Here is a 14,731-nt window from a genome sequence, read left to right on the forward strand (position 1 = left end):
CATTCTTACGAGATGGGTATGATCCTCATTCCCTAGATGAGGGAACTGAAGCTCAGAGAAGGTTATGTCCTTTGCCTGAGATGACACACCTCTACTAAGGGAGATAAAACCAGCATTCAGACCCACCTCTGTTGTACTACAAAGTGTGTGTTCTTGTCACTATTTCCATACAAAAAAAGATAATCTGAAACTCAATTTTGTAGTACTTCCTTCTTATTCCCAGGACTTCACTTAGACATTTATTAGTTTAATTGAAACTTGTGAGCCAAACAAGAGAATGATATTCTGTTTTGTGTTTTGTAATCAACTAATTTCTCCTGCCACCCATGGCCACGTGGCATTTGCTTTTCTAGAGTATATCATCACCTCATTTGACCTGCACGGATGTGACTACAAGGTTTCAGTGAATAAGACTCTGTAAAAGTTACTTCAGTCACCCCAATTACATAGTGAAACTGCCTGGCATAAGGATGCCTCTATGTAGGATGGGAGGACTTGCCTTTGCAACGTTTTCTTGCTTTCTTATTATTTTACTGTGTTGTTAATTGTATTGTTCTGGTTTCAGTATACATCATCTTAGTTATATAACAAAATCAATGGGCAGTGATTGTGTTAATAGCAATTGCTGTTATTGACTAAGCTAAGCACCTTTCTCTGTGAGGCCTTGATACAAGTGCTTTACAGTCACCATTTGGGGTAGTGGAAATGGTATAAATGCCATTTTAAAGATAAGAAAATTGAGTCTCAAGGAAATTAAGTAATTTTCCCAAGTTCACACGGCTTTAGAAATCAAGGAATTAACCTTTGTGTTCAGGTCTGTTAATATTTTTGGTGTTTAATTTGTTTTTAGTGACTTTAAGTGTAAAAAAAAATCAGAGAGAAACTAAAATCATCTGAAACTTTACACTGACTTTAGAAAATAATGTTTAATCTTAAAATCAAGACACTTAGAAGTTTAGATAGCAGATACATTGGAAAAGCAGGGAGGTAACTGTCAGTAAAATTAATTATTAAAATGGAGATTATGTTTTCCCCAGGGTCTCCCAGCAAGCTAAATATATCTAGAGTTGGGTGGGCTGTTTTCTGAATTTTGTGGCAGTCAAAGCTTTCTTCAGTTTAAGAATTTCAGGCATGTGGTTCTTGACTGTAGCTGTGGGACTCATTTAGAACTTCACGCTTTCCTTGGGAAGGGATGGGGTGCGGTGCAAATGCCTGTTTGTGCAAGGCTCCGAGCGGCTGACCTTCCCCTGGCTGTGCCGCAGGTGCAGAACAAGTTGGACGGCTGCTGCTACGCAGTGAAGCGCATCCCCATCAACCCGGCCAGCCGGCAGTTCCGCAGGATCAAGGGCGAAGTGACACTGCTGTCACGGCTGCACCATGAGAACATTGTGCGCTACTACAACGCCTGGATCGAGCGACACGAGCGGCCGGCGGGACCGGGGACACCGCCCCCGGACTCCGGGCCCCTGGCCAAGGATGACCGAGCTGCACGCGGGCAGCCGGCGAGCGACACAGACGGCCTGGACAGCGTAGAGGCCGCCGCGCCGCCACCCATCCTCAGCAGCTCGGTGGAGTGGAGCACTTCGGGCGAGCGCTCGGCCAGTGCCCGTTTCCCCGCCACCGGCCCGGGCTCCAGCGATGACGAGGACGACGACGAGGACGAGCACGGTGGCGTCTTCTCCCAGTCCTTCCTGTAAGCGCACGGCGCGGACCAGCTGCCTCTGATGCGCCCCCTAGTTTCCTTTCTTTCTTTATTTTTTCTTTCCTTTTTCCTTTCATTTCCTTCCTTCCTTCTTTCCTTCTTTTCTTTCTTTCCTTTTTTGAGATAGGGTCTTGCTCTGTCACCCAGGCTGGAGGTCAGTGGCGCGTCCTTGGCTGCAACATCCGCCTCCCGGGCCAGCGAATGCCCCCCAACATTAATCCCCACCAAGTCCAAGCCAGGGAAAAGGGGATTCATTTAGAAATCCAGACGTGTTGGCCATGTTTAAAAACAAAAACAAAAACAAAACAAAACAAAACCACCACTTTTAGAGAGTAACCAAATGCAATCTAAAGGAGCGGTCCCCAGCGTTTTTAGGCACCAGGGACTGGTTTCATAGAAGACAATTTTTCCACAGACGGGTGTTAGGGAAATAGTTTCGGGATGAAACTGTTCCACCTTACATCATCAGGCATTAGAGTCTCATAATGACTGCTGAAAAAGCGCACAACCTGGATCCCTCGTGTGCACAGTTCACAATAGTGTTTGCGCTCCTATGAGAATCTAATGCGGCTGCTGATCTGACAGGAGGTGGAGCTCAGGCCTTAATGCTTGCTCACCTCCGGCTGTGCGGCCCTGACAGGCGGTGGACCTGTACCTGTCCATCCATGGCCTGGAGGTTTGGGACCCCTAATCTAAAGGATTTTTTTTCCCGCTATTTTCAAAAGATCTCCAAAATCCAAGCCATGGAAAAAGGAAAATCCAATACCTCATCTTATACATTGAATAGAATTTCTCATAGGACATTCCTTTGGATAAGGGCTTGCAATCCTGTGAAACATTTAAGAACTAATTTGGAGTCTTGATACAGTGCCAACTGCAGCCCCCAAAGGTACCAAACCAATAATTATGATCCTAAATTTTATGCTTCTCAGAATCCACCCTGGATGTTTACTTTCATGATTTTGTTTTATTTTATCCAAGTGGGTACAGTTTATGATTACTCTTCGCTATTAAATTTTTTGAGGAAACTTAATCTGGCTAATTTTTATTAAATCAAGGGTTCTGTGTTTTGCATAATAGCAAGTACAAATCAGCACAGTGTAGAGTATACATTGATGCCTGTGGGCTCATGGTGTGATGTCTGTAGCCTCTTGCGCTTTCTAGTATTTAAAAGTGTCCATGTTTATAATGATAATAGGGATTTCTGTTCCTTTAGTATTTCTGTTTCCCTTTTTCAGGCCTGCTTCAGATTCTGAAAGTGATATTATCTTTGACAATGAAGATGAGAACAGTAAAAGTCAGAATCAGGTATATATATGAATAGAAATTATATCATTTTATTCGTGATATAATTGACGTCTGATGTCATAAACCTTAGGTAAAGTATTAAGGCTTTAATCTGATATTCAGATATAGAAACCATAAATTTTAAAAGATGATTATTCATTTAAAATATTCTACCTGTGTTTATTTATAGACCTTCTTTATTTATCCACATAGTAAAACATACCTCCTTTTAGAAGAGAGGAGTCAGTTGAGACACTGCATTTTTGTATGTGATGAAAACAGTTTTCTAAGGGTTTGGGAAACTTTATATGGTTGGGGATAAGAATTGAATGCAAATTAATGAACTAGATTTGCATTTATGGAGTTACCTCATCATGGAGTTACCTTGGTCTGTCCCACATCAATTAATCTTGATTCCTTATTTTCATAGACCATCCTCTAGAACAGTGTTTTCACACTGTGTATCATGATCCTATAATGCAGGGGTGTCCAAGCTTTTGTCTTCCCTTGGCTACACTGGTAGAAGAATTGTCTTGGGCCACACATAAAATATACTAACACTAATGATAGCTGATAAGCTAAACAAACAAAAAAATCACAAAAAATCTCATAATTTTTTTTGAGATTGTGCTGTTTTTTTAGTTGTGTTTTCAATGGAGAAATACATCATCTGTTGACAAAATAGCTCTTGAAAAATACAACGAGTACAGATACTATAAAACAAAGCAAACTTCAGTCGTGAGACACTACATATATCATGCGAAAGCAACAGTTTGATCTCCAGGTTGTGAAAACTATAATTAAAAAGTCACTACACAGAAAAGATCCAAGTTTCCAGGTTGGCAAAACTTGGGTGCAGTTACGTGAAATCTTTAATAAACTGATTTGTTTTCCCCAATGTGTAAACAAAATGACAAGACTAAGTCTGTGCCTGGTAATTTCAATGTAACTCTGAAGCTACACAAAACACACAGACACCTTATACACTTCACCTGTTAGTATGACCATCTTTTTTGTTAGGTGGTGGGAGGAAGGCAAGGTGACTGTGTAAAGCAAAGATGTGGGAAGTAGAAATATTGTGTACTAGACATTATAAAATCATGGTGAAAAGAAAGCTTTGATTAATGCATAGCCTAAGGGGGAAAAGACTACACTCCAACTTCAGAAAATTAATTTAGAAGGATAGGGGAAGAGATTAAGTAATTGCAGTTTAACATGAAAAATGCACATGTGATAGAATGGAGCACAATGGAAGATTCATAAAACATGCTCATCAGAAAAATCTGTTAAGTTTACTTTGTCCAGATTAAGAAAGAGTAAGTTTATCAACATCTGGCATCCCTCATACTTTGTAAAGATAGATCTGCTGCTGCTTAATTATGAGAAATTATTTTATTCAAAGAGGGGAACTTGTCAAGTGCTTGCTAGAAATTATTTTTAAAATGCTTCTACATGTAAAATGTACTGACAAATTTTGGTAAACCATTTAAAAATAAGAATTAGTTTTGAAATCTTGGAGAAAATGTATTTTTGCCCACATTTAAAACTGAAAATCAATTTTACTATAGATAGGAGTTCTGTGGAGTATACAAAATTCCTCTTAGAAATCAAATGGCCATCCCAGATAGATATCAAGTTTCACAGGCATTACTTTTAGTCAGTCTCAAGTTTCAGCCATGGGACCAAAATTTAGTGTTCTGTGCCATGTTGGTTTCACATCACGGCTTAAGAAAATACTGACATTTTGTTTCTTACGAAATAAGTCCTATCTTGTGCATACAAGCAAAAAGAAAAAGGAAGAAAAGAGGGGAGGGGAAGGCGCAAGAAGCTCTTTTTTGTTTGTTTTGAAGACAACAGATTGAAGGCAAAAGAATACAGAGCTTTCATAAGCTCAAAGAAAAATATTTGCTGGCTAATTGCTGATTTGTATGCACTATAAAACAATTCCATAAATAAAACTGATATATCATTTCTTAATCATGACCCCATCAAAACGAAGTTATTTCCTAACTATTCTTTCAACGTCAAATGTACCCTAGAGTTGACATTTCATTTTTAAGGGTTACAGCTACCTCATAGGAACTGAAATAGACATACGCTTACCCTTTCTCTGAAGTATAACAGTGCACAATGGTATCCAATTTGAAGACTAATGGTAAAGAAAATTCTTCAGAAGAAACTGAAAATCCATCAAGCTGAAAATCTATAATTAGTTCTACTTTCTAATAAAAAGTACATAAAAGTACATCATCAGAATAAGTAATTCTTATGCCAGTTTGTATTGCAAATTTTCCAAACAATGCATCAAACATAAACCCAATCCAGATGTCAATTGTGAATACAAATAGAGCTTGAGGTTGTTTTTATTAAAGGCAGTAATTTTTGAAATAGTTAATGCAACTGTTGCTAACACAATAATAGGACTCCTGGCCTCACATACTAACCTGGACTTCTGATCAAGTGCTAATTAGCCCAGTAAGGGAGGTCACCAAAACTACTAGGGCAGTCAGTTGTGGCTGTGGGGAATTATTCTACTATTGGGGACTGAATGCAACAACTTTATTACTATTATTATTTTAAGAGGCAGGGTCTCCATCTGTCACCCATGCTGGAGTGCAGTGGTGCAATCCTAGCTCACTGCAGCCTAGAACTCCTGGGCTCAAATGATCCTCCTGCCTCAGCCTTCCAAAGTGCTGCCATTACAGGTGTGAGCCACCATGCCTAGCCTGCAATGACTTTATTACCAGGAATAAAAATATAATTACCAGCAGTTACAAGGGTTCATTCATAGTAAAGAAAAGTCTAAGTGTAGACTCTTAAATAAGCAGTTCAATGTATTTGAAGGAGATCTGAGTATTAGCCAGTGTGTTTTTTTATAAGTACTTTCCTTGTCAATGAAATCACTACTAATAAAAATTTATTAGTTATAAATTTAAACCAGGAATAATAGCATAAATAAACTATGTTGGCTGCAGTGGCTCACACCTGTAATCCCAGCACTTTGGGATGCCAAGGCAGGTGGATCACCTGAGGTCAAGAGTGAGACCAGCCTGGCCAACATGGTGAAACCCCATCTCTACTAAAAATACAAAAATTAGCCAGGCATGGTGGCGGGCACCTGTAATCCCAGCTACTCAGGAGGCTGAGGCAGGAGAATTGCTTGAACTCAGGAGGCAGAGGTTACAGTGAGCCCAGATCACGTCATTGCACTCCAGCCTGGGTGACAAGAGCGAAACTCTGTCTCAAAAAAAAAAAGTCTGAACTACTGCTAAAGCCAAAGTTAATGTTTGGTGTTAGCATTTGTTATGCACATAATTATTACAGGGGCACCAAATCCTGGTTTTGCTCAGTTAAGGGCAGCATCCATGGGCATCCTAATTGATGGGTAGAAACCTCCAAGAGATTAACAGTGTAATACAGATAATCCCCAGCATCCATAAATGATTCAGAAGTAGAACCTGATTGTTACCAGAGCAGAGCTTTTTTTTTTCTTTGATAAAGGAAAAAGTTCAAAAAAATTCTTCCTCAGAAAAAAATTATAAATCAGAAATGGTCAAATACTAACTAATACTTTTTCTGCACTTGGGGTTATAAGTATTCAAATACATCTATTGAGGGAAAAAGACTTTTTTAAGAAAAGTATCATGTATGAGAAAGAAAATTAGCTGTTAGGGACAAACAGAGTAATGGTATGGGAAGTGTCCTAGAGGGTCATTCACTGTAAGCGGCAGCTGAGGGCATGTTCTTCAAGCATGTACCTCTGAGGGCAGTGTGCCCTTTGATAATGTGGTCACTTTTTTTCTTTTTTTTTTTTTTTGAGACAAAGTCTCACTCATCGCCAAGGCTGGAGTGCAGTGGCACGATCTCGGCTCACTGCAAGCTCCGCCTCCTGGGTTCACGCCATTCTCCTGCCTCAGCCTCCCGAGTAGCTGGGACTACAGGCGCCCACCACCATGCCCGGCTAATTTTTTGTATTTTTAATAGAGACGGGGTTTCACCGTGTTATCCAGGATGGTCTCGATCTCCTGACCTCGTGATCCGCCCGCCTCGGCCTCCCAAAGTGCTGGGATTACAGGCGTGAGCCATCGTGCCCAGCCGTCGCTTTTAAATTGTTTTACCTAAAGGTGGATTTCTAGTCTTCTGTTTCTGAACTAAGCCTACCACCAAAAAATATGGAATTCCAGTAAAACTGAACCCTTCAAATATTAGCCTGTATGCATTCTGACCTTCTTAGCCATAGATGGTTACCAGCGGTAAGAAAGAATTGACTTGACAAGGAGTTTTTCTGTTTAATACCTGCCTATTTTCTGTTTACTGTATCATTGTTCTGTGTAGCAACAGACCTGTAAACCACACAGAGGATACTGGAAATAGCAAATTTTCAATAATGCTGTGAGCTTCTTTTTTTTCCTTTTCTTTTTTTAATTACACCTAAGTTCTGGGATACATGTGCAGAACATGCAGTTTTGTTACATAGGTATACATGTGCCATGGTGGTTTGCTGCACCCATTAACTTGTCATCTACATTAGGTATTTCTCCTAAAGCTATCCCTCCCCTAGCTCCCCACCCCCCAACAGGCAAGCCCCAATGTGTGATGTTCCCCTCCTTGTGCCCATATGTTCTCATTGTTCAACTCCCACTTACAAGTGAGAACATGCAGTGTTTGGTTTTCTGTTCCTGTGTTAGTGAGAATAATAGTTTCCAGCTTCATCCATGTCCCTGCAAAGGACATGAACTCGTTCTTTTTTTATGGCTGCATAGTGTTCTATAGTGTATATGTGCCACATTTTCTTTATCCAGTCTATCATTGGTGGACATTTGGGTTGATTCCAAGTCTTCACTATTGTGAATAGTGCCGCAATAAACATACGTGTGCATGTGTCTTTATAGCAGAATGATTTATAATCCTTTGGGTATATACCCAGTAATGGGATGGCTGGGTCAAATGGTATTTCTAGTTCTAGATCCTTGAGGAATCGCCACACTGTCTTCCACAATGGTTGAACTAATTTACACTCCCACCAGTAGTGTGAAAGCATTCCTATTTCTCCACATCCTCCCCAGCATCTGTTGTTTCCTGACTTTTTAATGATCACCATTCTAACTGGAGTGAGATAGTATCTCATTGTGGTTTTGATTTGCATTTCTCTAATGAAGACCAGTGATGATGAGCTTTTTTTCATGTGTTTGTTGGCTGCATAAATGTCTTCTTTTGAAAAGTGTCTGTTCATATCTTTTGCCCACTTTTTGATGGAGTTGTTTTTTTCTTGTAAATTTGTTTAAGTTCCTCGTAGATTCTGGATATTAGCCTTTTTTTTTTTTTTTTTGAGACTGAGTTTTGCTCTTGTTGCCTAGGGTAGAGTGCAATAGCACGATCTCAGCTCACCACAACCTGCGCCTCCTGGGTTCAAGTGATTCTCCTGCCTCAGCCTCCCGAGTAGCTGGGATCACAGGCATGCGCCACCATGCCCAGCTAATTTTGTATTTTTGGTAGAGAAGGGGTTTCTCCTTGTTGGTCAGGCTGGTCTATACGCCCGACCTCAGGTGAACCGACTGCCTAAGCCTTCCAAATTGCTGGAATTACAGGCATGAGCCACCGCGCCCGGCCTGGATATTAGCCCTTTGTCAGATGGACAGATTGCAAAAATTTTCTCCCATTCTGTAGGTTGCCTGTTCACTCTAATGATAGTTTCTTTTGCTGTGCAGAGGCTCTTTAGTTTAATTAGATCCCATTTGTCAATTTTGGCTTTTATTGCCATTGCTTTTGGTGTTTTAGTCATGAAGTCTTTTCCCATGCCTGTGTCCTGAATGGTATTGCCTAGGTTTTCTTCTAGGATTTTCATGGTTTTAGGTCTTACATTTAAGTCTTTAATCCATCTCGAGTTAATTTTTGTATAAGGTGTAAGGAAGGGATTTGGTTTCAGCTTTCTGCATATGGCTAGCCAGTTTTCCCAACACCATTTATTAAATAGGGAATCCTTTCCCCATTGCTTGTTTTTGTCAGGTTTGTCAAAGATCAGATGGTTGCAGATGTGTGGTATTATTTCTGAGGCCTCTGTTCTGTTCCATTGGTCTATATTTCTGTTTTAGTACCAGTACCAAGCTGTTTTGGTTACTGTAGCCTTGTAGTATAGTTTGAAGTCAGGTAGCATGATGCCTCCAGTTTTATTCTTTTTGCTTAGGATTGTCTTGGCTGTACGGGCTCTTTTTTGGTCCCATATAAAATTTAAAGTAGCTTTTTCTAATTCTGTGAAGAAAGTCAATGGTAGTTTGATGGGAGTAGCATTGAATCTATAAATTACTTTGGGCAGTGTGGCCATTTTCACAGTATTGTTTCTTCCTATCCATGAGCATGGAATGTTTTTCCATTTGTTTGTGTCCTCTTTTATTTCGTTGAGCAGTGGTTTGTAGTTCTCCTTGAAGAGGTCCTTCACATCCCTTGTAAGTTGTATTCCTAGATATTTTATTCTCTTTACAGCAATTGTGAATGGGAATTCACTCATGATTTGGCTCTCTGTTTGTCTATTATTGGTGTATAGGAATGCTTGTGATTTTTGCACATTGATTTTGTATCCTGAGACTTTGCTGAAGTTGCTTATCAGCTTAAGGAGTTTGGGGCTGAGACAATGGGGTTTTCTAAATATACAATTAAGTCATCTGCAAGCAGAGATAATTTGACTTCCTCTCTTTCTATTTGAATACCCTTTATTTCTTTCTCTTGCCTGATTGCCCTGGCCTGAACTTCCAACACTATGTTGAATAGGAGTGGTGAGAGAGGGCATCCTTGTCTTGTGCCGATTTTCAAAGGGAATGCTTCCAGCTTTTGCCCATTCCATATGATACTGGCTGTAGGTTTGTCATAAATAGCTCTTATTATTTTGAGATATGTTCCATCAATACCTAGTTTATTGAGTGTTTTTAGCATGAAGGGGTGTTGAATTTTATCAAAGGCCTTTTCTGCATCTATTGAGATAATCATATGGTTTTTGTCATTGGTTCTGTTTATGTGATGGATTATGTTTATTCATTTCTGTATATTGAACCAGCCTTGCATCCCAGGGATGAAGCTGACTTGGTCGTGGTGGATAAGCTTTTTAATGTGCTGCTGGATTCAGTTTGCCAGTATTTTATTGAGGATTTTTGCATCGATGTTCATCAGGGACATTGGCCTGAAATTTTCTTTTTTTGTTGTGTCTCTGACAGGTTTTGGTATCAGGATGATGCTGGACTCATAAAAAAGGGAGGAGTCCCTCTTTTTCTATTGCTTGGAATAGTTTTAAAAGGAATGGTACCAGCTTTTCTAACTACCATCAGAGAATACCATAAACACCTCTACACAAATAAACTAGAAAATCTAGAAGAAATGTGTAAATTCCTGGACACATATACCCTCCCAAGACTAAACCAGGAAGAAGTTGAATCCCTGAATAGACCAATAACAAGTTCTGAAATTGAGGCAGTAATTAATAGCCTACCAACCCAAAAAAGACCAGGATTCACAGCCAAATGCTGTGAGCTTCTAAGGATAGTGGTTATGTTCTGCTCACTGACTTCTCCCTAAGGCAACCGGGTGGCCCTGTGTTGGGGGTGGGCACAAATACTTAATGATGGTGATGATTTTGCTTATTTTTGGCCTCCATTTTGAGTTATTGTGTGTTCCTCTTGGGTTAGGATGAAGATTGCAATGAAAAGAATGGCTGCCATGAAAGTGAGCCATCAGTGACGACTGAGGCTGTGCACTACCTATACATCCAGGTGAGGTCGTGGTGTGTAGTTAGGTGACACAGCAACACCCAGTAGTGGCGGGTGGGCCTGTTTCAGGGTATTAGAACAAGATAATGGACAGAGGAGGGCTTACTGCCACTACCAAAGATTAATTGGCCGAGAGGATTACCATATGGAGGCCCTTTTCCCCAGCCTTGAACTCATGCTTTCCTGCCACATATCAGGAGCAGCCACAGGGCAGCTCTGGGCTCAGGCTGTGTAAGTTCACATCCTGGATCCACCTGTTAGGACTGCATGAACTTGGGCAAGGTTCTTCAGCATCTTGTGCCTCAGTTTCCCCATCTATAAATTACATAATAGTAGTTCTTATAGACTTGTAAAGAATAAATAACATGTGAAGTACTTAGAACCATATCTGAGTTCCATAAGTGCTAGACTGCATGAGCACAGAAACTCTACTTTGCCTAACCACCTGAATCTGGACAAGTAAGATATGATGTGCACACATGCCTGTACATGCAAAAGTAACACCAAGGTGACTTTAGACAAAGTGGCTTGACCAGGAACCTCTGGAGACCAGTGCACAGGCAAGCCAGTTCCAATGGGGCATGACTGAGAAGTCTGGGCTTTGGCCTGCCTACCTGCCAGAGCAACAACATCCTAAATGGGGGTGAGTGGGCTCTTCCAGTAGAGGAGTGGCCATAAAACAAGTTGGCCGGGCACGGTGGCTTACGCCTGCAATCCCAGCACTTTGGGAGGCCGAGGCGGGTGGATCACCTGAGGTCAGGAGTTTGAGACCAGTCTGGCTAACATAGTGAAACCCCGTTACTACTAAAAATACAGAAAATTAGCCAGGCATAGTGGTGTGCTCCTGTAATCCCAGCTACTCAGGAGGCTGAGGCAGGAGAATCACTTGAACCCAGGAAGCGGCGGTTGCAGTGAGCCGAGATTGCATCATTGCACTCCAGCTTGGGCAACAAGAGTGAAACTCTATCTAAAAAACAAACAACAACAACAACAACAAAAAAAAAAACAAAGAAGTCTTCCCTCTGCCCCAAGTGAACAGGACTGTGGGTCACTGTTAGTATTTCAGTCATAACTGCAAGCAGGCAGATCTTTAAATGTGAGATACAGAACTGGGCAGAAAAAGGAACCCTCAACAAGTTACAGCATTTTGAATGAGATGAATTAGGTATTTGCTTTCCTGGAGTTGGAGCTGGTTTTAGGTATTCCGTAACATAAATATCTTTGAGGTACCACTTACACAGATAATAAAGCATTGGTCCCCCAAACCACTGTTTATCGTCTATTGTATTCCATTACCTTCTACACAATTAGAATGAGATAGAAGTACACAAAGGAGGTGCATCCGACATGCATCAGGATCACGGTGTGGGCATCAGAGGGGGCCTTGTGAGGCCCGGAGGGTGAACCAGAGTTTACTGACAATTATTCCGAAGATGATAGAACAAAGTCTGGTCTTCCTCTCTTTAAAAACAATAAAACCTTTCTTCATGAGAAATCTCAACTCTGGCACTAGTTGAAGCATATAGGCTAGTTTCATAAATCAAACGGTGCATGTTGATTTAAGATTTAAGTCATGTTGCACTGTTTTCTGATATGTGAATACGCTCAAGAAGGGGTGAGACAGAGCCCCTGTGTCACTGTCCCAAGAAGACTTGAATGTTTTAATATTTATAATATTTTTATCTAAACTTGAAGGTCATTTGTGTTTAATGTAAGAAAAGCTAATGATATAATTAGGTTAACTAACCCTCCTTGTAAATTTGGGTTTGGAAGCGATCTTGTAAAACAATAAATAAAATTTTACAACATTCTCAGTTTTTTATGTTAATTGTGATAAGTATTTTAAACAGGTCATATTTTTAAATGAGCAATAATATAAAAAATTAAAAATGGTTATGTTGGAGTGCCAAGAGTATGCATATTTACCCCCAAGGTATTTTTTAATACTGTTGGTTTCTTTTTCGTGTAGAAAATCAAGTCTTTCCCCTAACCGTTTAAAACCCATGGTACACGTTTTAAAATGGAGGATTATGTAAATTGCAGTTATACTCCTTCACTTAAAACTGTTGTGTAATCAAATTCTCCTGGTTTGTCTGTATATAGATGGAGTACTGTGAGAAGAGCACTTTACGAGACACCATTGACCAGGGACTGTATCGAGACACCGTCAGACTCTGGAGGCTTTTTCGAGAGATTCTGGATGGATTAGCTTATATCCATGAGAAAGTAAACTTTACAACATTTCATATCTGAAGACTTATGTTTACATAAATTTATGACTGCATAAAAATATCAAATGTAAGATTGGAGAAAAACTGAAATAGAGGGAAAGCTATGGGTATATTGACATAATCTGTTTTTTGTAGGAAATAGAACAAAGTGTCAAAGACAATAAAATATTACAAAGTATCAGAGTATAACATTAAAAAATGTTAAGAAAACTTTAAAGGTTAGGACAGGAATCAGCAAACTGTGGCCCACAGGTCAAATCTAACCCACTGCCTGTTCTTGTATGGCCTGTGAGCTAATAATGACTCCTATATTTTTAAATGGTTGTAAAAAATTAGAAGAACATTTCGTGACACCTAAAAATTACATGAAATTCAAATTTCAATGCTCCCAAGGTTATTGGAACATAGCTATGCTCATTGGTTTACATATTGCCTATGGCTGTTTTTTTTCCATAACAGCAGATTTGAGTAGTTGCAACAGGGACTGTAAAGCCTAAAGTATTTACTCTCTGGCCCTTTACAGAAAAAATTTGTTAACCTCTGGGAGAGGAGAAAATATTTGAACATGTAGGGAATATGAGGATGATTCCTTGAGTGCTTTAGAATTAGGGCCAGGTGCGGTGGCTCATGCCTGTAATCCCAGCACTTTGGGAGGTCGAGATGGGCGGATCACTTGAGGTCAGGAGTTCAAGACCAGACTGGTCAACATGGTGAAACCCCATCTCTACTAAAAATACAAACGTTAGCTGAGTGTGGTGGTGCACACTTGTAATCCCAGCTACTTGGGAGGCTGAGGCAGGAGAATCACTTGAACCTGGGAGGTGGAGGTTGCAGTGAGCTGAGATTGTACCACTGCGCTCCAGCCTAGGTGACAGTAAGAGACTTCATCTGAAAAAAGAGAAAAAAAGAATTAAGCAAGGATGTGATTAATACCTGCCAAGTTACTTGATTCTAACTGAATTAGTGCCACCCTTCCTAGGAACACGGGGAAACCAGAAGGTCATCTAGCAAGAAGAGAAATGAGACTTTCTGAGTAACTTAGCTTGTCACATGTCTAAAATGTCATTTTAAAGCTAGAAATTGCCATTATAATATAAATGCTAATGGGCCTAGCTTCAGGATGAAACACTGCTTACATTTTTAAAATGAGATTGTCTAATGCATTAACCAATATAAATTCATTATTTTTTTCCTTTGCCTCAAATTTCTTTAACCTTAAAATGTTTGTACTGTACTGTATTTATACTGAGAAGCAAGGGCTGTAATTTACACATGTGTAGTTTGTAAATGATTTGGTAGAAGCAGAATTTGCAAGGTTAGAAATGAAAATGAGTTCTAATGAGGGCCATTTAAGCTGTATTACTGTGATTTTATCCTGGGATGCTAGAACAATGCCCCCTGTGCTCTCTTCCACTCCATCCAATTTGCTCAGTATTGGCTAACCATTTGCTGGCATCTAATACTGTGCCATACCTGGAAATACAAGGAGGCACAAGTGTGTGTCCCGTGCTTGAGAGGGACTTCTTGCTCTTAGAGGGACCCAGAATTTACCTTCATGTAATGGTAAAACAGATCATTATTTTCTCTATTATAATGCATGAAACAATACAGATTACGAGCCATTAGGAAAATGAGAAAGCAGTCTCATGTAACAAGTAATTGTTGCACACCTACTGTGTGTGCTGGGGATGCCAAGTTGAACTGTTAGAATTACTGTGGAAGGCTCATGAATGAGTTGGCAATTGCAAATGTTGGTA

The 14,731-nt window shown here is 40.1% G+C and overlaps 1 protein-coding gene across 5 annotated transcripts in view; it reads left to right on the top strand.

The window, feature by feature from the left end:
• Positions 1–14,731, top strand: part of EIF2AK4 (eukaryotic translation initiation factor 2 alpha kinase 4) — a 101,540-nt gene that overhangs the window by 41,089 nt on the left and 45,720 nt on the right. For all 5 annotated transcript variants that reach the window (XR_004666470.3, XM_024925587.4, XM_034938507.3 and 2 more), the window contains exons 12-15: positions 1,263–1,693; positions 2,941–3,010; positions 10,663–10,746; positions 12,847–12,969. Coding sequence is in view for 4 of the 5 variants with exons in the window: in XM_024925587.4 (XP_024781355.2) it covers positions 1,263–1,693; positions 2,941–3,010; positions 10,663–10,746; positions 12,847–12,969 (708 nt within the window). In the remaining variant the exon portion in view is untranslated. The remainder of the gene's footprint in view (positions 1–1,262; positions 1,694–2,940; positions 3,011–10,662; positions 10,747–12,846; positions 12,970–14,731) is intronic.

This window comes from Pan paniscus, chromosome 16 (genome assembly GCF_029289425.2).
Source record: "Pan paniscus chromosome 16, NHGRI_mPanPan1-v2.0_pri, whole genome shotgun sequence".
In the NCBI taxonomy this organism is placed as follows: Eukaryota; Metazoa; Chordata; class Mammalia; order Primates; family Hominidae; genus Pan; species Pan paniscus.